Genomic DNA, 24,941 nt, shown 5'->3' on the forward strand with positions numbered 1-24,941 from the left:
TCCAAGCAAAGGACCAGCTAGCGTGGCAGAGCTCAGGAAATGCAAAAGGCTTAAGTCCTTTAACTCAGAGGTTCAAATCCTCTCCCTAGCTTAACCCAAACCATCTCCCATGACTAACTACCCTCTCTTAATCAACCTCATCATGCCCATCCTGGCACAGCAGGACACGTGTGGCAAACCCTGCTGGGGAAGGAGAGCTGCCCTGAGTGGGCTTTTGCAGCCCAGCCTGTGTTGTGACCCCAGATCTGAGTTCATTGCTGACCAAACTGACTTGATTCCACTCACTGCTGCAGGTTCTCTCGCTCCTCACACTGCCAGGAGGAAAAGAATCCCCCTCTGCGGCTCTCCTTGGAGCAGACTCTGCTCATGCCTCAGTTTCCCAAGGGTTTTTGCCACCGTCCCCCGAGGCCTCTGAGAGCAGAACTGTTAGGAAGGTGCTGAGTGATTATTATTGCATTATTTCAGGCAAGTGCTATAAATACCCAGGGGCACCTTTAGACACAACCCAGCTGCCCAGGGGAGCTGGCTCAGCCCTGCTCTGCGCCCGCAGTGCCTCAGGAGGGGATTGAAGGCTCTGGAGGAGTGAGGAGGTACCCTGGGCATAACCTGAGGGGGGACACGGCGTGGGGCTGGGGGCGACAGGGCTGGGACCCTCCTGGCTGCACCCTGGGGCTCGGAGGGGCGTGGGGCGGGGGGCTGTGGGTGCAGCAGGGTGCTGGGATGCTGCAGGGAGACGCTAACAGGGAAGACAAGGGGAATATTTTACGGGGCTGCAATGTAAACAGAGCTGGAGCAGAGCCCCTTTTTATGGAGTCCCTGTCCTGCCAGGGCATCTGCCAAGGGCCTGATTTACGCTCCTATTTAGATAAGGGAGCCAGAGGGGGGGAGCAGAGCTGGCGTCAAAGTCACAGGACAGCGGGGCTGCCGCGGGCTGGGCGCTGATAAGGAGGTGGCTGAGGGGCCAGGGCCAAAACCTCAGCTCCTGTCCCAGAAATGGGGATGGATGCAGGGCTTGGTGTCCTGCTGGCTTTGGGGGGCTGGGGTTCACAGAGACCTGGGATAACCTCGCTCCCAACATGCAGCATCGGCCCCCTCACCATCACCTGGCTGTGAGGGAAGGAAATCTTTCTCTGATTTGAAGGAAAACAGGTGGAGAGAAACGTGGTTCCTCCTGCCATGCCAGCCATAAATCTCCTAATCCAAACTGCTCAGGGTTTTCTCCCCCATGCGAGTGGGGAGATGTGAAATTAAAGAAACTCACCAAAAGTTTGAGAAGTGCTAAATTTGGACGCCATGACAAAGGCAGTCTGGTTTGATTTAGAAGGTGTCGGCATGAAAAGGGCTCTGGTTTTATTATTTTATTAAAACACGAAAGATTAGAATGATTTTCCAAAGGAAAAATCAACCCTCTGGTCCCACTATTTGCTCAGCTGAGCACTTCCAAACTCTGCAGGGTCCAGGGACTCCATCAGGGTGTGGATTATGCAAGATAATGCCCGGGCTTGGGCTGGACTCACCTGGCTTGGCAGCTGGAAGTGACTGGTGCACGGCTCAAGGTGACATCTCCCAGCTGTTTGTGGCTCTAAGCGGCCTGTGCAATCAATGCAGGGCTGTGGGGATGAAAGGGGATTTTTGGGAGGTATTTCTAGAGCTGGAGTTGGGTGGCACAGACTCTCACCTGGCAGTTTGCAGGGCTGGGGAGAAGCTGGATGGTTTGCAAGAGGAGCAAGAGCTCCACAGGTGATGCTCTGCCCCCATGGAGAGGTGAGGCATGGAGTGGGACCCCTGAGCTTCTCCCAGGTGGGCACTGGGCTCCCATCAGCTCCGAGCCGGGCTCGGGGATCCCACCCAACCACGGCTGTTCTGAAGGAAAGCGGGGACACGGCGCCCTACCCTACCCAAGGCTGGCTCCAGCAGGAGAGTAATCACTAGCAAATGTTCGCAGGGCGCTCGTTTAAAGGGGGTGGGGGAGCGGGGTCTCTGCAGCAGCTGAGAACAAAGCGGGGGGAACAAAGCTGGGCAGATCCGGCTCCCCCCAGCCGCAGAACCGAGACCCGCTCGCACCCTGCCCGGCCCCCCCAGCCTCCCGCCTCTGCAGCCCGCCTTGTAACAACTAACGATGGAAAATCCGAGGCGTTTAAGTGGCTCCCGAATCCGCCCGGGAACCGTGATTGAGAGAAGTCAAATAAAATTTGTCATCTTTAAAATGCAGGAGGACGTTAATGGTGTGTTAGCCCGGATGATTAATACAAGCGCCTGCAAACAACCCTCCAACGTTTCCACCCTCCGCTGCAAGATGAATCGCTGGAAAGCGCCGCTAATCGCTAACATACCTCGGGCCCAAAGCCCCTTCCTGCCCCGCCGGGCTGTGATCGCCGCTGCCGTGCCCGGCCTGTCCTCTCTGGAGCCACTGAGCAGAGCAGGGTCAGCCCCAGTGCGCCCTTGGGATGGGGGTGAGGGCTCTGGGAGACATCGGCCCGGGGATGTGTCACCCATGGGCGCAGAGGCGAGCAGGGTGTGCTGTCCACTCCAGGGACTCTCCCCGGGCTGGGGTTTGGGGCTGTGGTGAAGTACAGGACCCCAACCCCAGCGGGTTTCCCCAGCACTTTCGTGGCTGGATGGGACAGGGAGTGCAGGACTGGTCCCCCTCTCCCTATTGCAAATACATTTGTGTGCATGGACAGTATAATTTTTATATATTTATGTATCTATGCAGTGTCTGTGAGCAGCACACACATGTGTGTTTATAACCCATGTGTGTGATAGGTGTGCATGTGCCTCACGTGTGTGAGTCATGTACTTACAGTGACATTGTGCATGTGGCACACCCGTGCTGCTGGTGCGTGTAACATACATGGGTGTGTGACATGTATGTGGAGCGTGTGCGCAGCACAGGGTTGTGTGGTCCATGCAGCATCTTCGTGGTGCGTGTGGGCAACTCGTGCAGTACCCAGGTGTGAGCAGCAGTGCACGGTGTAACCAACACCGGCACAGCGTGGATTTGTGCAGCGTGCATTGCACAGCGTGGGCGTGTGCTGTACAGTGCAGCTGTGCAGCGCCGGCGTGGGCCAGGAGCCCCATGTGCAGGGAGGGAGCCCACACCCCATTCCTGTCGCCCAAACCCACCTCACTCCGGTACCTTCACCCCCTTTTCTCCCCATCCCCTGGCCCCGCTGCTCTCCGCTCGCTCGGCCCGGCCGTCGGGGCTCCGGACAGTCCGAGCCCCCCAGAGCCGCCCGTCGCTCTCATCCCCGGGCCGGGCGCGGGGCTCTGGGGCCTCGGACACCCCCGCCCCGACAGCGGGGAGGCAGCGGGGGTCAGAGCGCTCCGGGACGGGGCTGGGAGCCCCTCGGCTCTCCCTCACCCCTTTCCCCCTGCAAGCGAGGAGCGGGCGGGACGCAGGGCGAGCGGCGGAGGTGTGAGCCCCGAGCCCCGCGCACGCCCCCTCCGCCGCCCCGCTCCCCCCGGGGCCTCCGCGCATCCTCCCCTGCCCATTGGCTCCACGGCGGGGGGGCCGCGGCCCTATATAAAGGCAGGGTCGGGAGGCTCCAGAAGGGGTTAAAAAAACCCCAAACAACAAACCCGAAACCCCAAACCCTGACCGCCCCCACCCCAAACCGGACGGCCGCCTCCGCCACCGGAGCCGCGCTCCCCGCAGCCCGCCGGGAGCGCCTCCCGCCCGGCCATGGAACGCTGCTGAGCGGCCCCCGGGGCCAGCGGAGCGGATCATGAACCTGGTGGGGGGCTACCAGCATCACCACCACCACCACCATCACCACCACATGCTGCACGACCCTTTCCTCTTCGGGCCGGCGGCGCGGTGCCACCAGGAGCGCGCCTACTTCCCCGGCTGGGTGCTCAACCCGGCCGAGGCCACCCCCGAGCTCGCCGGGCAGAGCCCCAACTACGGCCCCGCCGAGTATGGCCCGGCCGGCCCGGGGCGGCTGGAGGCTCTCAGCGGCCGCCTGGGACGGCGAAAAGGCGTCGGGGCACCCAAGAAGGAGCGGCGGAGGACGGAGAGCATCAACAGCGCCTTCGCCGAGCTCCGCGAGTGCATCCCCAACGTGCCCGCCGACACCAAGCTCTCCAAGATCAAGACCCTGCGCCTGGCCACCAGCTACATCGCCTACCTGATGGAGGTGCTGGCCAAGGACAGCCAGCCCGGCGACACCGAGGGCTTCAAAGCCGAACTCAAGAAGGCGGACGGCAGGGAGAACAAGAGGAAAAGGGAGACGGTAAGAGGCGGATCGGGACCCGCGTCCCTGCTCCCCGTGGGCCAGGAGCGGGCGGGAAAAACGCCGGGACTGGGGGGGAAAAATCCTCTAAACTCTCCCGGCCTCGCTGAAGAATTTTTTACCAATAATAATAGTAATAACAAATCTGTGAAGGAAAACTGACGAAAAATAGCCCGACGGGCCGGCTGGGCTTCCGAGCTCTTTGCACGAGGGCTCAGCCCGCGGCTCCGGGGCTGGAGCCTGCCCCGCTCTGCCCTTCGCCTCTCCCGGGAGCGATTCGGAGCCAGGGCGGCCGCTTCTCCCCGCGCTGCACGGGCGGGTGCGGGGTGGGCACCTCTGAAGCCCCTCTTTGTCCTCGGGCTGCCAAAGCCGCTCGGAGCTGCGGGCCCGGCTGCAGCCCCGCGACCCGGGACCCCGCTCCGTTCCTGACCGCTCCTTTCTCCCTCCTCTCCTCTCCCCATCTCCTCTCCCGCAGCAGCCCGAGGTCTATTCGCAACCTCTGGGGCACGGCGAGAAGAAGCTGAAGGGCCGGACGGGCTGGCCCCAGCAGGTCTGGGCTCTGGAACTGAACCCCTGAGAGCCGCCCCGCCCGCCCCTCCATGTGCAATGTCGGAGAGAGCCCAGCCCGGCCCGGAGCCCATCCAGGCGCAGGACTCGGGGAGCCGGCCCGGCCGCCCCCGCCCGGACGGATGCTCCCCGAGCTCTGCGGGCTCGCTCCTGCCCGTCTCGAAGGCAGCGGGGCCCAGCCGGGCCCTTTCCCCGTCCCCTTCCCGCATTTCAGTAATCGTTGCTCCCTCCCGCTGCCTGCAGCGAGCGGCGGCTCCTGCCCCGCCGGGCCGGACTGGACGCTTCGATTCGTTCGCTGTTGTAAATACGAGCCCCCGATCCCCTGTCCCCGTCCGCTGCCTGCCCGACGTGTGGCTGCGGTGAAACTACCTAGAGGTGCATTTGGGAACACTCCTGTGCCGGGTTTTCTACCTCAGATCTGCATGACCACTTCCCGAGGGACCGAGCGCGCCACACCACGTATTTAAAACTGAATAGCTAAAAAAAAAATTAATAAAATAAAATTTAAACTTTATGCAAACGGCCTCGGGTCCGAGCCCTCTGCTTTCCCTTGCTCCGGCAATCGCTTTGCTCTGGCCGGGTCCCCTGCGCTGCCCACAGGGATGCTGCTGGACTAAAAAGAGTACTCTGCTGTGGGGCCGATCCACGCCAGGGAATTCCTTCTTGGGGAGCTCGGGATCCTCTGAGACTTGTTTATGCCGTCCTTGCTCACCGCAGGAGCTGATGGAGCTCTGCAAACACACCCGGGACCTCCTCCAGGGCACGGACTCTGCTCCTGCCCTGCCACCCCTTCCCTTCCCTCTCCAGGAGCCCAGCCAGAGGGACTGGGCTCGTATTTGGCTCGGGGAAGGATGGCAGGATCAGGCCTTTCCAGCGTCTGATGGCGCCACAGAGCTGTGGAGCCCCAGGTTTTGTTGCTGCCATGCAGAGAGACGGGGCTCGGCTCCCTCGTCCTGCCGGGGCAGCGCACCCGGCTCTGGCACCGGCAGCGCTTTGTGACAGGGATCCCCTGCTCGGCGCTGCCCCGGCCGCGTTTCGAAGGAGCAGCTTCCCCTCCTCGCCATCCGAACGGATGTCACCAGCCCCAGACACAGCAACGCTCACGCAGCCCGAATTCTGTCACCACTCAGGCATAAATCCTTAATAATCCTTTATAATTAAAGCCAAATCCTCACCGCTGTGCACACACGGTGCTCTCACCAGAGTTCCAAGAGGTGCATGCACGGGCTCGGAGCCTGATCCTGCCTTCCCAGCCTGGCCATGCCGCCGCTCCCAGAGACACCGGGATAAACCCTGACACTCGGGAGGCTGCTTGGGGCAAAGAAAAACAGCACGGGAAAATGTGTGCATTATTCTAGGGCTAATCTGAGGACTCACAGCAGAGACGTTTACATTTTCTGTTAGAAACCAAGTTTTTGATTGCGACTAAAGGTATAGAAATAATGATGAAACGTCTGTAAAATACTGACACATCGATTAATCGGCACACACCAAGAATATTGCAGTTCACCCATCGGGAAGGGGCTTGGGTTTTATAGTCACTTTATGCATGCGTACAAATACAGACGGAGGGACACACAAACATTGGAGGGTACAGTCAGAGTAATTAACTCGCGACGAAAAGAATCTGGCTGCGTAAATCAGCCTTCTCTCGCTCCGGAGCCGCTGCACGGCTGCCTTCCCTGCCCCTGATCTATTTTCTGATCCCTTTGAGCGAGGCTGAGATGAAAATTGACTGCCAGAGAAGAGCAGTGCCCGCCCGCAGTGGTACTTTTTGTTTGAGCTATAAGAGGTTTAACGTGATAACACTTCCATGAGTGAAGTAGAGTAGGGCACTCCTAAACCCCAATGCATTCAAGGGGGGAAAAAAAAAGAAAAAAAACCGTACTGAAAGTCAGCCTCAAAGATCCTATTTTATGTCTAAGTTTCACAGTCTCCTAAAGGCTGGGTTCTTATGGGAAAGCTCCCAAGCTGTCACTAACACTACAATCCAGCGCCCCATAAATGTGTCCGCAGTCCCGTTCATGTGTGCCAGCCGGGGCTGCCCTTCGGCAGCGATGGGGAAAGGGTTAAAAAGGGACTCGGGACTTGCTCTGCTGTGAGGCAAAGGTGACTCTGCCGGGATTCGTGTCCCCGGTGCGGGCACACCACGGTACATCACTCTCAGCTGCGCACCTTCTTTCACCCCGCCAGAAACCTCCGCTGGTTTTTACCCCGCGTGTTTCCAATTTCGCTTCTGGGAAGGGGCACCCTGCACAGCCAGGGCGATTTCTGCCTGCATCCGCAGGAGTTTTTCTTTTCTTACCACAGATCTTTGGCGGTGGTACCTGCTGGCTGCAAACTGCTGGGGAAGGGTCCCAGTGCCAGCCTCCCCTGCTCCTCGGGGTTTTGCGAGTGAAAGCGCTCTCCGTTTCCGCGGCTGCAGAGGATTTCCCTGCCCAGCAAAGGGATTTTCCTGTGAGGTAGTGGCTCAGCGTTTGGGGGGAAAAAACATCACCAAACATTTCCTGCAGCCTCGGCTTCCCCGCTGCCCCGAACGCTTTGGAAGGGCTGCGTTTGCCAGCAGCGAGCTCCGTCCCCAGCTCCGCGCCGCTCAGGCGGTTCTGTCACTCCAGGGTCGGGAAAGGGAGTGGAAATTCCAGCTCAGCGCTGTTCCAGCCCAGGATGGGGTCACCCCCAAAGGGAGAGGAGCTGCAGGGGATGGGAGCCCTGCACAGGGACAGCCTTCCTTCCTCCGGCAGCGAGCCCCGGCTCGGAGCGGCGCCCGGCAGAGCTCCGGTGCCAGAACTCACTGGAAGAGCGGCTTGGCCACCAGCTTTGAGATTTTGGCTATCGAAGGGCCCAGCTCATCGCTCAGGGGAATGGCCTTGCACATACCTGCGGCGCGACCCTGCCGTGAACTTGATGCCGCCGGGAAGCAGCGGCTCGGGGCCCGGGCAGAGGAACACGCACGCAGGGACCGCCTGGCCCCGGGGCAGCGCCTGACGTGCCAGGCTCCTGCCCTGGAATCCAGCGCCAGGGACACGGCAGGGGACACGGCAGGGGACACTGCCAGCCCTGCTTGGCCCTGGCTCCCTGTCCGGCCATGGGAGCAATGATATGGGCAAGGAGGCTGTTGGGTGCTTCCCACTCCTCTCTCTGCACCCCTGGTTTGGCTCCTTTTCTGACTTTTTTTTTTTTTTTTTTTTTTTTCTCTTTTTCCCTCCTTTCCTGCCAAGCCCAGACCCCGCTTCTTGTTGTTGTAGGTATTTATGGGCCTGTTTATCTGATCTCGGGGGAGCCTATTCTTATCTCAGAAGCAGCAAGGGAAGGGTTACACTGGACAGCGCGGTAGACAGGATGGAGCCAAATAAAATACCAATCTGCCAAAAAAAAAAAAAAAAAAAAAAAGAAAAAGAAAAAAAAAAAGGGGTGGGGGGAAAGAAAGAAACACCCAGACCCAGCCACCCCATCACCCATGAGCACTGTCCAGGCTCATGGATTTGCCAGCTCCCAAAAACAGCTGCTGGGTGGGGCAGACAGCACCCAAAAAATGCTCAGGGACAGAGCAGAAGAGAGGACAGGGTAATGACACTGAAAGATGGGAAGAAAAACAATTTTTTAGAAGTTTCAGCTCGGTTGTTATGGCGGTTCAGCCGCGATGCTGCTGTCCTGCGTTTCTCGGGGCCAGCACGGAAATGTCCCAGCCTGGAACGAGAGGCAGAGCCGGTCCCCAGCCCGGGCAGGGACTCGCTCGAGGGCGTCCCGAAGGTCACGGCCAGGGCCAGGGCTGCTGCTCCCGTCACGGGGCCCCTCTGGGCTGGCCCAGCCGTGACACAGCGCTGGGGAGGCGGGGGACAGGGCAGCCCCCAGCCCGGACACCAGCGAGCCCAAAGCGCAGCAGGGATGGGGCGGATAGGATAGGATGGGATGGGATGGGATGGGATGGGATGGGGCTGGATGGGATGGGATAGGATGGGATGGGATGTCTCCTCCTGCCTTGGCAAACAGAGCACCCTCATGCCAGGGGTACCCCCAGCCCTTGCCCCCTCCCCACCCCACGCCCCCCTAATTACCGCTCTTAAGGAAGCGCCTGGGAGTTGTGGCCGGTTAAGGTAGCCCAGCCCCTCTGAGTAAGGGTAATTGGGCCATAATTTGTTTTCGGTGTCAAGATGGCGTCAAAGATAAGAGAAAAATCTCCAGGTTTGGGGGGCTAAAGAGACAGGAGAAATCCTGACCCGGGGCCGACCCCGGAGGAATGGCCACAAGCCGCAGTGAGTCACATGGCAGGTGAAAGATTTACTGCCAGGGGAGCTTTTTGATCCTCTCCCAACACTCGGAGCCTCTCAGGCCAGTTGCTGGCTCCTAAGCCAGGCTGGCTCCTGGGAGCCCTGCTCAGGTGGGAAGGTTTCTGCCAGCCAGGCCCCGCCCAGCTGCAAAGTTCATGACATTCAATAGTTCTTCCTCAAATCTCCACGCTCACATGATGCCCAGGCCCATCTAAGGAGATGATGCATTTCTAATCCTTACCTGTAGGAATGATGTCCAAGTACGGGAAGACTCTGCAGCCAAAGGTAGATGAACACTGACTTTTTTTTCTTGCTTGCTTTTATTTTATTTTCTAAACCAAATCCAAACTCTCTGGGTTTTCACCCCTGTGGCAGTTCCTGAGCTCTGCCCAGGGTAAATTATACCATACAGCTGCCTTTGTTGGGAAAAGACCAAGAGCCCTGCACCTTGGGCCAACCTATAAACAGTGGACAAACTCATCATCCATCCCACATCCCTGCCTCTGCAAAGCCAGCCTGCAATTCTCCTTTACTCCATGAAGGCTCTTTCTCCATTGCAGAGGATGGGAGACCTACAGCTTTCTGCAGAATTACCTGTTCTTGTCCTGCCCAGTGTGGAGCAATCCCCACAGCAAACCCCTTCCCTGGCAGTGCTGACACTGCTGCAATTTCCCAGTGATGTGCCTCGACATCTCAGGTGAGGGTGGGTGGTGTGGGGTGGCACAGCAGCCCGCCTGTGTCTCATGCAGCAGCTGGATTTAGGGCCCAGGATGGAAGGAGTGGCAGAGGATCAGAGCTGTACAGCTCAGGGCAGGAACCATGCAGGCACTTTGCTCAGCAGCACTCAGTGCCACAGCCCTGTGATGCTGGATGAGCTCTGTCTCTCCTGGTTACTCCAAAGCTGAAGTGCAGTATGTAATAACAAACCTGGAGGTGCTGCAGCTCCAGGAGCTGATCAGAGGGGCCAAAGGGCCAGATGGAGCTGTGGAACACGAGTGGGGAGCACAGGCACTGGTGAGAGGGGAGTGAGAGGCAGTCACGTAGGAGCAGAGGGGTTGCAGAGTTATAGCACACACTTGGAGCCTCACTGAGCCCTTGTGGCAGATCCCCAAGGCAGGAAAAGCCCTTCCTGCTCTTTGCTTTCCCCCCTGATTCTTCTTTTGTGTGAGGAATTCAGGTCCTGACCACCCTGAAAGACTTTACAGTAACCAGAGAAGTAAGGGAATTTATGGCATCACCAGCAGAGGAAGGCTGAGGGATTTGCAGGAAAAGCATTTTTTTTCTTCCTTAAACTGCAGCTACCTTGACAAAATTGTCATGGCCTGTGACTGACCTGCAGGAGCAGCTGAGGGGAGAGCAGGGGCCAGAGCAGGCTGTTTACCTGCCATGGCCAGGAGCTCCTTCCTGAGATGGGAAGGAGTTCTGAGTTTGAGTTAGGAACTCTGACACTCCCTCCTCTGCTCACCTGGGTTCCTCCCAGGCCACGGCTGCTGGGCTGGGTGTAGGAGCTGCTGAGAAGCCAGACAGCAAAGTGAGATGCCAAGGAGCTGGATCCAACAGGCTTTGCCCACACAGGTGTCAAGGCCAGGAAGAGACACAGGACTTGTGGGGTGCCCATCACTGCTCTCTGGCAGTCCATGGCACTGTAGGAGAAGCAGCAGAGCCACCTCAGCTACCCGAGAACTCCCTCTTCCCCACAGCACCAAGGTGCTCCTGCTGAAGGTGCTGCGGTGCTTCCTGCAACAGGAAAAGGGAACAGACCTTGCAGAAAGTGCAAAAGGCAATTAAGGGGGGTTTTCATGTACTTAGGGAAGAAGCCAGCAAGGATAAGAGATGTAAAATGGACTCCAGCTCCTGGCAAAGTGAGACAGAGTGCTGGTAAAGCTGTAGTTATTCCTTATTGAATAGAGGAGAATTTTTTTTTTTAAAGCAGAGAAAAAAAAGCAAGCAAGCCCTGAGTCTCTTCCCCCCACACTCCTCCTGCACAGCCACATCTCTAAGACACAAAACCATTAAATCCACATTCACATTTTTCCCTGCTCCTCTGTGCTGCCCTTTCTGCCGGGGAGCAGGGAAGCAATGCCTGGTTTCCATCAAGGCTGCGAGGACGGCTCACACAGAGGATCGGACGTGTTCAATTTCAATGTCCAACCAGGAAAAAACCCCTCAAAACCCAAACAAAGCGTTTTTATGATCTCCACATCCCAGCACAGCATCATCCCGCTTCCGGTCCCTGACAGGCACAGCCAGCTCCTGCCAAGGAGGCGTCCTGGGGATGGGGACACGGCCGCGGTGCCCCGGGGCTGCCCTGGCTCCGAGGGACAGCGATTCCCCCTCCGCCTTCCTGGGCGAACACTGCCCTCGCACGGCAGCCCGGAGTGCACAGGGTGTGCTGTTCCCGGCCATCACATCAATCTGCTGGCTCCTTTGTCTGTCTGTGCGAGTATCTTAAAAAGACTGAGCAGATTCTGCCTTGGTTTCCAGGTTAAAATCTTCTGTGGGTTTAATGAGATTAAGCAGCATTATTCATTGCTCTATAAAATAACAGATTAATTGGTGGTTTATTTCTGTCACAAGTTTGCATTATACCCTCTTGTACTAAAGTCAGTGCCTGCACAACAAGTTGCTGCTTACAGCTGTCCTCCTTTAGCCCTGCTGCCTCTCCTTCTCACTGTGCTGGCAGAAGAGCCCCCAATCATCAATTTGGGAATGCAAATACAGTTTTCCCCTTTCACTGGGGTATGCTGCCCTTATCGTCCCCTGAAACCTCCTAAAAACCCTTGACAGACACAGGCTGTGTGTGTGACCCACCCCTGGTGCCCACCTGTGCCACCCCTGGTGTTGCCTTCCTCACCTGAGAGCCCCCCGAGGCAGGGACAGCCTCCTGTGGCACAGCAGCATCTTCCAAAACGATCCTGCTTCATTAAGGCCTCCAGGCACATCCACAAAGGCAGGCACGGGGACACCATGATCTGTTTTGGGTGTAAAGCTTTTGACATCTGATCATCCTCCTCTGTGAGAACCCAAGTGTGTGAAATGCTACACTACAACCTCTTCTGGCTAAAAATCAAGGCTAAAAGCACAACTCAAACAGTGCCAGCAGAGCCTTTAAAAACACCATGACAGAGTTCAGACAAACAAATACTCAAATCCCAGTTTTTTTCATTTGCTTTCTCAGTGTAGCAAAAAAGTGAGGCTCCTTTGCTTGTAATGCTGATGGTCAGGAGGAATATCAGAAAAAGAAATTAAACAAAGCATTTCAAGGCAAAGGATCTTGAATGCTGGGATGGTCCATGCCATTACTGCTCTGGAGCAGTGCCCACCTTGTCAGCTGGGCATGCAGCTTTGACTCTGGACAACAGGAGCCATAAATCATGCACGAAACAAAGCCAAGGATGTGCCTGAGAAAGGAGCAGATGCACAGGGCTGAACTAGACATAAAGAAGATTCAATAGGAAACATGAATCAAATGAGAAGCTGCATTTGACAGACTCTTCATGATACAGGAGGGGAGGAATTCCCATCACAGAAACACTCCCTAAAAAGCAAGGGCATGTGGCTCTTAACAGCCTCAGTCTTTCTTGCAAGTTGCAGTTTTGTATTTGTATTTCTTGCAAATTGTATTTTGTTGTATTTTTGTTGCATTCTTAAGGCTCCATGAACTGCACCTGCGCAACCCACCTGGGTTTGTCAGGAAATATCCCATCACCTGAGATTTGTACTGCAGGCCTGGCATTCCCATGAGCAGTGCCACTCTCTGCTCCATGTCTGCAGTGTTTTCAGCCCTGAGAGGTGGGTGGGAAAAGGCAGAGAATCTGAGAGCCTGGCAAAAAACATCACACAAAGCAGAACTCCCTTGGCTCATCAGTGCTGAGGGCAGAAAGGCAAACAAGGGAATGTGGGCCTGGTTGCTAGATAGATCATTTATTAAAGTGAAATTCAGAATTTTATCTTTGTCAGACAGTACAGAGTTAAAGTCTCATACACAGTGGAAGCAGGACATTTCCTACACCTCAGAGAAATGAGTTCTACAGTTTTTGCTATAAGTTACTAAGTTGCTTTAACAATACACAGCTATATTACACAGTTAAAAATACAAGGTGTCCAAAACATTTGGCATAAGATCAGCACAACACATGGAGGCCAGAAACAGAAGAGGGAACACAGTTTTCTCTCCCAGTAAGCCTGCCAAAAGATTCCAAACCATTCTGCAAGTTACCTGCTACCCACGTCCCCTGCAGCAGCTGTGGAGCAGAGGTGAGGGCAGGACAGGAGTAAAGCCAGCCCTGGTGAGGCTCAGGTGAGCCAGAGGTGCTGCTGCACAGGATGGCCTGCAGAGCTGCTTGCAAGGGAAGTTCAGGTTCCAAGCAGGAGCCTCCCCCTCTCCCCACACTCTGTTCAAGCATTTAGTTCATCCCAACCAGCTGTGTTCACAAGCAAGTCAAAAACAGGAGACCAGGGATAGCTGTGAAAAGTGCAAGGAGTATCTTACATCCTAACAGTTCATTTGCACTTCCAAAGTGGAAAATGAGAATCCCTAACTTGATAAGCTAGACATGATTAAAGGGCATCAGTGACATGAGCAGTGAGGCATCAATAACATTCCTTCACCTTTGGGACTCTTCTGTCCTTACTCTGGGCAGCACAAGGACTCCTTTGGGAAGGGAGGCCACCTTGTATTACCCACCTTTCTAAACTGTAGAGACAAAGTGACTCTAGTGCTCCAGGCAGTCCAGGGATCTGCAAACTTAAACAAAGAGTCCCTCAGCAGAGCCCTCCTCTCCCCTCCAACTGCAGTTCCTGCTGAAGATCTCCCATTGGTATTTACATTTGGCTCAACCAAAAGATGTAAAGTGCACAGCTCACCCTCCTCCCCCTCTCATAAAACATCCATCATGAGAGCTGACACAGAACAAATCTCCCTCCACGCTGCTGCTGCTGTGGAAGTGTATTTTGTTCAGTCTCCCTGTGGGCCAAGTCCTGCTCCATCCTCCCTGTGCCATCATGACCCACATGAAAACTCCCATTTACTGTAGATTATTTCAGCTCTTGTGTTCAAAGCCTCTCTGAACCCAGCTTGCACTTTTGACTCACTTGAAATGCTAGGCTTGACATGTTCTGGTCAATTCTTGCACCCTGGGGTATCTAGTGGTTTACAGCCACATTTCTAAGGAAAACTGGGACACCAGAATACTGGAGAGAAGTGGTACAAAGCTCTGCTTTTCTCAGGCTGAGCATCTAAAGTGCCTGGCAAAAGAAACATTACTTTTTACTGCAACTGTTTACTTCAGGTTGATATACAATAATCTTTCAGATTATGAATTTTGCAAACTGCATTCTAACAGAACCTCCTTGATGTGTTTGCACTTTTCAGCCATCAGGCTGCTACTGACTCGAGTCTTTGCATGCTTCCAACTCCCCTGAGCTGAACTCAAGCCAATAACTACCAGCAATGATTTCTTCTTCTTCCCTTGAAGTGAGCAGAGGGTCAGCATACAGGATGAAATTAAGCCCAGAAGAGATGTTTCTGCATTATTTGGATTGCATACTAATGGCTTTGGATCTATTCAGAACTCTAATTAAGTTAATGGAACTCTGCAATGAGAATTGAGCTAGGCTATGGAATTGCATTAGGCTATATAATGGCTGGAGACCTTCAGAGACAATTCCTCTGCCCCAGGGTGAATGTCACCTATGCAGGCTTGTAAGAAATAAGCTTCCACTATTATAAATAGAAGATGACATCTGGTCATCCTCCATGCCCCCAAGGCTTGTGCTCCATGGTTCAAAGCTAGACAGAATTTAAGGCCCATCTGTGAAAAGCAAAATGCAAAAAAAAAAAAATCTTATCATACCAGCCAAAGCGATTTGGGTCTTACACCTTTCCAACAAGTCCCATCTAAAAGTGCTGAGAAAATGTCCCACCTCATGGCTTCACAAGTGTGAGGTTCAAACACATTTAATCTGACATTTAAAATAAAAAGTTGGAAAGTCTTTTTTTGTTTGTTTTTACTTGGCATGCAGCATAAGGAGTCGAACACACAGCACGGTATCGTACACGACAATTGCATTGTTGCGTTTTCTGGTTATTAGACACTAAATGCTTTTCAAGAATCACAGGCACCCTGAACATGGATATTGCTACTGAATTGACATGTGGTTTCAGTTCATAGCACAGGAGCCAGCAAGGGGCTGACCCTTCCAACAAGACCATCAGCTTTCTGTTGCTCAAGGTGTTTTGCTCTAGCTAAGTTGAGAACAAGGTAATAAGGCATTTGCAAGGGGTTTATAAGGCCATGGGGTCTGACAGCCAAAGATTCTTCTGCTTCTTTGGTGTCTTGCCTCCAAGCTTTCCACCTTATAAACAACTGCTAATGGCTGGTAAACATCTCTTCATCATCACACTTCACTAAGAATTATTTTTTTTTTCAAAAAAGTAGAATTGCTTTAGAAGTGAAACCAACAAGGATCATGTTTAACATCAATTGACTATTTCAGGAAAAAAAGAAAAGAAAAGTTTCCTGGATACCACCTCGGCACAAAAGCATTCCAGTGAATACACCTGAACAGATGGAACCTGCCACCATATTTCCTTGAAAAGAATCATTTTGCTGCTGGCTACTAAAACACCCCAACAGATTTATTTACTTTTAAAAATAAAACAAAATAAAATACAACCACAAAAAAAAAAAAAAGTAAATCCCAAACAAACTACATTTTTACAGTTTTGGTCTAGAATCACAGAATCACAGAATCAATTAGGTTGGAAAAGACCTCTGAGATCATCGAGTCCAACCTATGACCAAACACCACCGTGTCCATTAGACCATGGCACCAAGTGCCAGTCTTTCCTTAAAACACCTCCAGGGACAGTGACTCCACCACCTCCCTGGGCAGCCCACTCCCATATTTAATCACCCTTTTTGTGAAGAAATTCCTCCAAATGTCCAACCTCAGCTTTCCTGGTGCAGCTTGAGGCAATTTCCCCTTGATCTGTCCCTGGCTGCCTGGCAGAAGAGGCCAAGCCCCACCTGGCTCCACCCTCCTGTCAGGGAGTTGCAGAGAATGAGAAGGTGCCCCCTGACCCTCCTCTCCCTCAGCTATTCCTCACAGGACCTGTGCTCCAGATCCTCCACCAGCTTTGTTTCCCTTCTCTGGACCTGCTCCAGCACCTCAATGTCCTTCCTGAATTGAGGGGACCAGAACTGAACACAGCACTCGAGGTGTGGCCTCACCAGTGCCCAGTGGAGGGGAAGCATCACTATGAGGCATAACCCTCTCAACTCAGAAACTCATTTTCCCTTGGTAGGATCCTCTGATGACATGAGCACTCTGAAGGTTCACATGCAGTCAGAGAATGTACCCTTCTAACCATCTGTCCTGAGTGAGAGAAGCCAGATTGTGTTGGCTGATCTGGGAACTACTCCACCCTTTCAATAAGGACCAGCAGAAATAGGAAATTTTTAAACATTCATGAAATACTGACACAAGACATTCTCTCCTCATTCCTTGAGCCTCTCTCTTGTATGATGTTCTAAAAATCCACACAGAATTGAACGAGGAAATGCTGAAATAATCACACTCCCCAGATGTCACAAATGGGACATGTACCATAACAGAGTATTTCTGCCTATGAAGACATGTTGAAGTTGGTTGAACATGTTTTTGGAGTATTAGCAAACAATTCAGAGTGATGTGAACAACTTGCTTTAAACTGTGACTTCAATTTTAAAGAGACTCTGGGAGAGCTTTAACAAGAGCTTCACTAAGTGAACCCTTCATGCCTTACAAAACACAATGCAGTGCTAAGCTGGGACCATGACCAGTGTGTTCAGCTCTTAAACAAAGCTTCATCCAGTTTTGAAATAATAAAACCTGCCATTTACAAAATGCTAGCTGAAGTTTTCTACTGTTCATTTCGTTGCTTAAGGCTTGTTAAGAATTTCCTCTCTATGTGGAGTCTTGGCATCTTGTACCAGAATGGAGACACTGGTCAGGACAGCAAAGAAAGAGAGCAGTGCTTCAAATCATGAGATCCCCTGAAGAGAATTTGAGGTCACTGGAGAACAGTCAGTCATGACCAATACTTTTAAAAGCTCCTTTTGCCAAAATAATCATTGTATTATCTGTAAGGACACCTCGGCTTTGAATAAAATCAGGGTGATCTCCTCCCACAGTGCCCTGCCACCCTCACTCACACAGCTCTCATGAAAGCACATGTAATGTTCATGAAAGGCAAATGCTTTGATGCTTCTTGCCCATTGCAAAGGGAAATGAAATGTATTATGAAATGTATCATGAAATGCTCCAGTCAGATCATTGCCCTGGTTATGGTGCCTCACCCATAAATCTGCTTTATACTAAACAGAGCCCCTGAATGCACACAGCAGTTTTGTGCCACCTGCTAAAGCTTCAGTATAAAATGCACATCACTTGTGAGCAATACTGACCTGACACAGAAATTAAGAGACTGATGTCTCAAGCCATTGTTTCACCTACCATCACTGAAATATGCATAAATCAATTAAATAAGCACTTCTACCAACATGATCTGACACAGCAAATAGGTTGTGTTTGCCTTAATACCACATTCAGAGAAATGCAGAAATTTTTAAATGCTTACAGAAAATTTACTTAGTGAGTTCTTAAAAGAAATTAGAAAAGACACTGCAGAGAGTTGGTTGGCATCTGTGTTGGATGGGGTCAGAAGGAAAAAAATGGCAAAAAAGCCCCCATCAATTTCAGACTGGTCAAGTAGCATTCACTGGAGTAGATCTGCTGAGCTGGAGCATTTGTAGAAGTTTGGGACTTGAAGCACTGACTCAAGGCAAGACAGAGCATGTGCAGGTGAGCAGCAAGCTTCAGACAAACTTCTGACCCATGCACCTTGACAATGAATTTTATCTCTGCTGCTCTTCCAGTCCTGTACCAAGACAAACTGCATGGTGGTTTGTGATGCAGCCTGAATTCAGTGAAAAAAAATCCATCTGGCATTTGAATTGCACTGAGATGTAGATTTCCAGAAATGGTTTAAAACACCAAGTTGACAAACTCCACAGTTCTACAGATTTATTTGGTTTCCCCATTATCCTCATTTCTTTATTCCAATATGACTTTGAAATGAGGGGAAGAAGTCTTCGGAAACATGATGGGCACATGTTTTCAAATACTCCTCATAAGAATGTCTATATTTTTTTCTGTCATCCAGACACTGCATTTAAAAAAATTTACAATATACTTTTAACAGTTTTTATAAACCTAAAATGCACAATACCACATGTTCCTTCAAGGTCTCTCTTATTCCAAGCCTTGTCAATCTTCAATCGAGTTGTTTGCTGCCTTCTGATTTCTGGTCCAGCCTGCTCTTGTTGTTCTTCACCATGTAGATGAAATATGCAAGTGTCTCCTTCTCATTCACCGGAATATTCCTGAAATGACGACTGACAGTCTAGAGGGACAACAGGTAAAGAGACAGAAATGCTGGAATTAAAAACTAGAAATAATCAGAACAGGGTTTCTCTTCACTTTCCAAAAACGATTTTATGGCCACTGAGCGCATTATCCTTTGAGTGAAACATGCACCAATTCCAACTGTCAGTCCTCATTTACCTCCCTCTCTCTTTACAGCTGGAATGTGTGTATGAACACAGCATAGCCTTGCTATGTCAGCAGGATTTGCAGCCAACCTACAAGAGGAATTTGGAAGCCAGAATGTCCTCCTGCCAAAGCAGCACAGCTTCTCCTCAGCAACATTTTGTGCTGAGATTATTTGGGGAGGGAGCTTTCCCTGCACCTTTGTGTTTTGAAGGAGAGTGTCAGAAACACTGCAGCACTCTGCTGTGTGAACCAGGTGGAGCAAAGTTTTATCCAAAAAGATTTCCTCTGCACTCTTAAGCTTTCACTGAAATGAACATTTGCAATGGGAGGGTTAGGGTTTGGTTAGGGCTACCCCTCTCTGACAGTAGCATAAGCCCTGAAATATCAGCTGATTTTTCTTCAGAAAGTGAATGTAGAAAACATGCTGGAGCTGGACAAGAGCTGCTCCTCACATAGAAGAAACTCTTTTTTTGGTACCCAACACAGCTCTAGAACAGGACTCTGATGCAGGTTGTGCAATAAGTCACTCCAAGGAGATTTATGGAAGCTTGAATTTCCCTTACAGTGGGATAGCATGAGGAGTGAAAGAGCCTCAGGCAGCAGTGATTCAAGCATGGGAGCTGGATGAGGATCCAGCAGAGTCAAAGCTGCTCAGGCTTCACAGGAAATCTGGGAACTGTGTGACAGCTTTAAGTTAGGCTCCCTTTATTTTCTGCCTGCACAGTAATTGATCTTTTCTTTCCTCTTGGGTACATTCATGGTAAATTCCTTAAGCAGGCAGTCCTTCATGGCAGGAGGCAGCTGACAGACATGAATTGGTTAGTTAAAATATGACAAATCAGGACTGCTAATGAGGAACAACACCACCCTACTCTGTTCCATTTACTCCTACATGCCCTATACTGCACATTCTCTATATATTCACTCCCTGGGTGACTTTGAAAGAGAGGAAGACAGTGAATTGCTGACTTTTTTGGTCTGCCAGGCTTTTGTTCTTTAAAGCAAAAGTAAAAGCAAACCAGACAGTTTTAGGCAGACAGTTGTGAAAGCCACAACTTACAAAATCAACCTCAGTACTAATCAGTAGCTACTGCAGTTTTTACAAGTTTAGAGAAGATTTCTTCCACAGCATGGCTTCAGATCAAGTCAGGAAAGAGAGCAGAGCAGAAGCACAACTTGCCCAAATACCAGAGAGATACAGAGAGTTCTTTCTGAACAAAAAGCCCATATGGTGAGAAAGCAGCAGAGGCCCTTAAGAAAAAAGCCTTTTATTACACAGAAATGTCAGGACAAGGGAGGGAAATAAAGACTCTGGATCCATGGACAGTGATGCTGCCTTCAATAATAAGCAATTCCAACAAGTTCAAGTGCCTGTGAGGAAAGAAAATCTAACAGGAGCACTTAGGGAGATGATGACTGGGTTAAGTCTGAGTTTCAGCTGAGCAGCCATCACCAGGTAACACCCAAAAACTGGGTCCTGTTTCTGTTCCCTAAAGGGCACCAACTGGGACTATGAAAAAGGTGGAAAATGAAGCAGAAACAAGCAAGTTACTAAAACAGGCTTTGAACAACCACTGTCTGTGCATTCCAAGCCTGTCTCAGGTGAAAGCAAGCAGGCAGCTTTCTGCTGGCATCACTCCCTGAAACCTTCCAGTGGGCACTTGGTCCATACCAGCCAGTCCCACAGGTGTGAATGCCCACAAAATCTGCCCTGAACAGAGGAGATAAAAAGTTTCCTTATAACAGAGATAACACCACTGCTGTCCTCACTTACTTCTGCAAGCTGAGCCTTGTTGAGTCCAGGCCTAGTCTGCAGCTTATAATGTCTCTTGTAACGTCGCAGGGTGTTCACTTGGAGCTGGAACAAGTCAACCTGGAAGTGATAAAGAGGGCATGAGCACTACCTTTAGCTTCTGTGAGTAGTTATTTTATCTAAAAACATCTAAAAATAACTACTTCTTCTGCAACAGCACTTCTCCTTGCTTGCATTCAGAACCACACTGGCTTGTCTTACTGACAAACCTAAGTATATTTTGTATTTGTTAATGCTAAAGGACCAAAATAGCCCCAGGGAAATAGAAATTTTTGTTCTGGTTCACATGCTGTCAACAGAATTGCTGGCCAATTTCTGCTCTCAATTACACCTCTGCAACCTCCAAGCAAAGGGGAACCTTTTGTTCCCACAAGGTTTAAAAAGCTCACACATGAAATAACAATTTAGCAGGCACTGAACAAACGGCTGGTGACATAAAACAGAGTACAGAGATGAAATGAAATTCAAATACTTAAATAGGAAGTGCAGAGTTTAGAAGCAAAGGGGGTGGTGGCGAGGTTACAGCAAGGAAGATGAAGATCATGTGGGAAATGCCAAGTTTCAAAGACAAAAGGAATCTCTGCTGAAAACTGAGAGGGAAATGACATTAAAAGTGACATGGTGCAGAGTTCCCAGTTCAGCTGGGTGACGTGCATCCCTCAGGTTTCAGGCACCAAACACTCTGTGTGCTCTACAGCACCAACATTTTTAGATGCCAACTGGGTCTTCAGCAATCACCCTGGCAACTACTGCAAAGCTTGAACAGCAAAGTTTTGATGGAGAAGCTTGTAGAATGGAAACATGAACAGTGATAAAAAAAGGTCAGGTTATCTTAAAAAAAACCCATACCAAAAACTTGCTACTCTCTCAACACCTCCACACAGGAGGTGTGTGCACCAGCTTTGCACCAAGACACAGCTTTGCTGGCAAAATGACTCTTGGTGGCTTTTTTTTTTTTTCTTTCAGAAATAAACAGCTTTTTGCCAATAGGGTTGGCATTTCCAGCAGAGGGCTCTGCTGACTGTGGCCACACTCTGCTTCTCTGAACATCACCTCTGCACAACTTTTGCCATGTCAACAGTGCCAGAAACACCACTGAAGCAAGTGCAGCACGCAGTGGCACAGAGAAACAGAACTCTAGAATAATCCTATCACAGAAAACTTCCCCCAGGCCTATCTCCTGAAAATAAAAATGTGTCACAAACTATTTAAAGGTAGATTTAAATAGTGCTAAAAAATACCATCTATGCAAATATCTGGAGCAGCTCAATATCTCTGAGTATCAAATACCCTAATCAAGGAGAGTGACCTATTGAATTCTGTAGTGTATTTGCAAAATGATGCATACTAAGTAACAAGGAATTATGTTGGGGCATCAGACACCACCAAAAATAACTTATTTTTAGCCTTAAAAAATAGTATAAAATATGATTTTAACTGTATGTACATGAAGTTACCTTATCACACCTCTTTTTATAGAAAACTTTACATGGGCAAAGAACTCATAGGGGAACGAAGAAAATTAGGACACCACACATTAGAAAAAACTCTTCCTGGAAAGTGAAAGTAACTCCACAACAGCTTCAATGGCCTTGTAATTTAAAATATAAATATTTTCTGATGGATGATAATATCCAAGCAAAATGGATTTCATTCAAGATGGACTTCAAGATGCTAAGAAGGGGAAAAGCAGATCACAAACCTCTGGAACATCTGTGTCGTGCTCAGGAGAGTCGCCTCCATCATCGCTCGTCTTCCTCTTCCTCTTGTTCCGAACACTCTGAATGAAGTTTTTGTGGAAATCACAAATGTACAGATGTCTCACCTGGGAACCAAAAGTGGTGAAAAAGCAATCAAAAAGGATACTGTGAAACAGCATCCAACAGCAGTCACGTCAACAGCAGTGTCAGGTGCATCCCTCAAGACTGGCGTGACCAACTGACATCAAGGAATTTCTAATCTTAAATCCCAGCCCTGATATCACACTCTTTATTCAGAGACAACTCACCTTACCAAGACTAAAGGCAAAGAAAACAAAGAACTCAAGCTCCAGCTGAATTGAACCTCTGGAGATAATAAATTTCTTTTTTATGGTTGCAATCATATGTCAGGAAAAAAAATGGGTGCTTGTCTGGAGGAAGTGCATTTGTTTCAGGACTTACTAGCAGGTAACTACCAAAAAATGTATTATTCTATTTCATTCTTGTGAACTTTCTGGCTTGAATAGTACAAAACATTATTAAGGCAAGTGTTTCAAAACCTCGACAAATAAAACTTGGGCTGATCACCTCAATTAAAACAAACAGATCAAATGCAGAATAGCCTCCTTCCTACTGCTTGTTCAGCAATGGAATCTCCCTTTTAACAACTATAATCCCACCAGAGTTAGCAAAACAAAGGACTTCAAACGATCAAAATTATTTGGTACCTATAATATAGGCAAAATATCTTCAGATAACACAGGCACCCTACATCCAAAATCACTCCATGCAGCCTGCTTTACACTTTCCCTTTGTTCTGACTGCATCAGTCTCACTTCCCCTTTTTGTTTCTAAAGCCTGGCATCTGTCAACAAAGACTCATTTCTAAAATGCAAGAAATTACTACGCCACTAGACAAATCTGCTGAGAACTAGAACTGGGAGAAATGCTCTATTTTTTAAGAATATGTTTCAAACTGAGTCACTTTTCCCGTGACACGATGCATTTCGGCTGTGCAGAAAGGACCCAACCAACTGGGGGAGCTGCCAAACAGACTGACTCAAAACTACTTCACCTTTTTTTTTTTTTTTGCTTTTGCTTTGTTTTCAGTGGTTTTGATCTTTACAGATCAGGCGAAAAAAAAAAAAAAAGCGTGCAGAGCTGAATTCCGTTAACGAAGTCACTTCTGAGAAATTCCTTCTGTGATCTGCTCCGCTCTGCCTATTTCTCTGCTGGGCAAATAACCCGTTTGTATCTCGAGCTGACAGCTGTCAATGTCATTAGGCGGCAAACCGGGCTGTTCTGTGTGCGGACAAACCCTGCTGAAGAAGGCAGCGCATCTCACCGCCAGCTCGGTCTTTAACCCGCTTCACCACAACACCAATTCTTCCCAATTAAAGAAGTAACGTCAGTGCCGCCTGACTGAAGCAGCAGCACAGCGCTGTTTTCACCTGACAGCAGCAGCCTCTCCAAGCCGAGCCCGCAATGGGAACAGCACTCGTGCCTCCCAACACTGACAGCTCTCTCCTTGGCTTCCCCGCACACCACCCGCCGCCCAAACACGGCGTTTAGAGCTTTAGCTACATTGTGCTTCAGCCAGCGCGCAGAGCCACGGGGAAAAGCCGGCTCTGCACCAGGGGAACAGCCGGGTCCACCCAGGCACGTCCTTCCCTCTGCCGAGCGCTGCAAGGCTGCGGACGGGCAGACGCGGTCCGGAGGCACCGGGTGTGCCGCACACAGCCCCAGCCCCAGCCCCGGCCCCAGCGCAAACCCCCCCGGCCGCCCGGGAGCTCAACTCGCCGGGCGGATCCGCATCTCCCCGGAGGCACCGCAGTGCGGTGGCGGCTGGGGCCGGCCCGGCCGCCCCTCCGGAGGGCTCGGCAGCACCCGGCAGCGCCGGCCGAGGCCGCACTCACACTTTTGTCGATGTCCAGCTTCAGCTTCTTCTGCGAGATGCTCTTCTGGATCCTCTTGCTGAAGGACGCGTTGCCGGCGGGGCGCACGCAGCGGTCCCCGTCGTCGATGAGGCAGCAGCTCTGGCCGTAAAAGGGGGCGGCGGGCGGCCCATCCCGGCTGTCCTCCTCGGTGCTGAACCCATTCATCGCCCACCTGCCCGCCCCTCACCCCGCGCGGGGAGCCGACAACCGGGGGACCAACCGGGGGACGAGCCGCCGTCACTACCGCGCCCTCGGGGGGACCCCGCCGCCTCCGCGGGGGCCCCCCACTACGGCAGGGGAGGGGAGCCCCCCTCCGCCGCCGCCGCCGCTCAGCGCTGCCCGCGGGGTCGGGCCGGGCCGGGCCCCCCAAGCGCCGCCGCCCGCGGGGAGCCGGGACCGCGCAGCGCTCGCACACACAAAACCGCCTCCCCGGCCGCGGAAGTCCCGCCCCCGGCCGGCAGGCGCGGCTCTGATTGGCCAGCGCGGCTGGAGGGGCGGGGCTCCCTGCGCCGCTCCGAGCGCCGATTGGCCAGAGGAGCTGTCCGTCCGCCGCCGCCGCCCGGCCCCCGCAGCCGGAAGGTCGCCGTGAGGGGCGCGCGGAGGGAGCGGCGGCTCGGCCGGCCCGGCCGCCCGGCGCTGAGCGGAGCCGGTCGCTCCCCGCCCTGCTCGGCAGGTGCCGGTCTGGTACCGCCGGAGGAGGCGGGAGGAGTTCGGACCCCGCCGGCCTGAAGCTGCCCCTGCTGCCGAGACGCGCACGGGACACCCGTATGCAGCCGCGGGAGCGCGGGGTCCTGCAGCCGCCCGCAGCGGCACCGGCACCGCTC

General features: G+C 51.8%; 2 protein-coding genes and 1 long non-coding RNA gene across 4 annotated transcripts; 2 read left to right on the top strand and 1 right to left on the bottom strand.

Moving 5' to 3' along the window:
* The first annotated feature begins 508 nt into the window (after positions 1-508).
* On the top strand, positions 509-2,991 carry LOC141730958 (uncharacterized). Its single transcript, XR_012582812.1, has 3 exons — positions 509-590; positions 1,454-1,556; positions 1,686-2,991. It is a non-coding gene; the product is annotated as an uncharacterized LOC141730958 (long non-coding RNA).
* Positions 2,992-3,202: 211 nt separating this feature from the next.
* On the top strand, positions 3,203-6,016 carry HAND1 (heart and neural crest derivatives expressed 1). Of its 2 annotated transcripts, none has more exons than XM_074552303.1 (2): positions 3,203-4,235; positions 4,714-6,016. In XM_074552303.1, exons 1-2 carry the CDS (start codon positions 3,729-3,731, stop codon positions 4,810-4,812), a joined length of 606 nt encoding a protein of 201 aa, XP_074408404.1. In that variant the 5' UTR covers positions 3,203-3,728; the 3' UTR covers positions 4,813-6,016. The 2 variants fall into 2 exon arrangements, with proteins under 2 accessions (XP_074408404.1, XP_074408403.1); XM_074552302.1 differs by having other exon boundaries at positions 3,205-4,235; positions 4,711-6,014.
* Positions 6,017-12,978: 6,962 nt separating this feature from the next.
* Positions 12,979-24,570, bottom strand: SAP30L (SAP30 like). Its single transcript, XM_074552203.1, has 4 exons — positions 24,097-24,570; positions 22,183-22,305; positions 20,442-20,540; positions 12,979-18,518 (listed from the first exon to the last, which is right to left on the bottom strand). Exons 1-4 carry the CDS (start codon positions 24,280-24,282, stop codon positions 18,390-18,392), a joined length of 537 nt encoding a protein of 178 aa, XP_074408304.1. The 5' UTR covers positions 24,283-24,570; the 3' UTR covers positions 12,979-18,389.
* Positions 24,571-24,941: the final 371 nt, after the last annotated feature.

Source organism: Zonotrichia albicollis, chromosome 15, assembly GCF_047830755.1.
Source record: "Zonotrichia albicollis isolate bZonAlb1 chromosome 15, bZonAlb1.hap1, whole genome shotgun sequence".
Lineage (NCBI taxonomy): Eukaryota > Metazoa > Chordata > Aves > Passeriformes > Passerellidae > Zonotrichia > Zonotrichia albicollis.

What these genes read in the sequence shown, in the direction of transcription:
- HAND1 (XM_074552302.1), top strand. Translation starts at nt 3,729, where the DNA reads ATGAACCTGGTGGGGGGCTACCAGCATCACCACCACCACCACCATCAC. An exon ending in ACAAGAGGAAAAGGGAGACG is followed by an intron (nt 4,236 to 4,710) that starts GTAAGAGGCGGA and finishes CCTCTCCCGCAG; the next exon opens with CAGCCCGAGGTCTATTCGCA.
- SAP30L (XM_074552203.1), bottom strand. Translation starts at nt 24,282, where the DNA reads ATGAATGGGTTCAGCACCGAGGAGGACAGCCGGGATGGGCCGCCCGCC. An exon ending in AGCTGGACATCGACAAAAGT is followed by an intron (nt 22,306 to 24,096) that starts GTGAGTGCGGCC and finishes TTTGGTTCCCAG; the next exon opens with GTGAGACATCTGTACATTTG. An exon ending in ACGACACAGATGTTCCAGAG is followed by an intron (nt 20,541 to 22,182) that starts GTTTGTGATCTG and finishes TATCACTTCCAG; the next exon opens with GTTGACTTGTTCCAGCTCCA.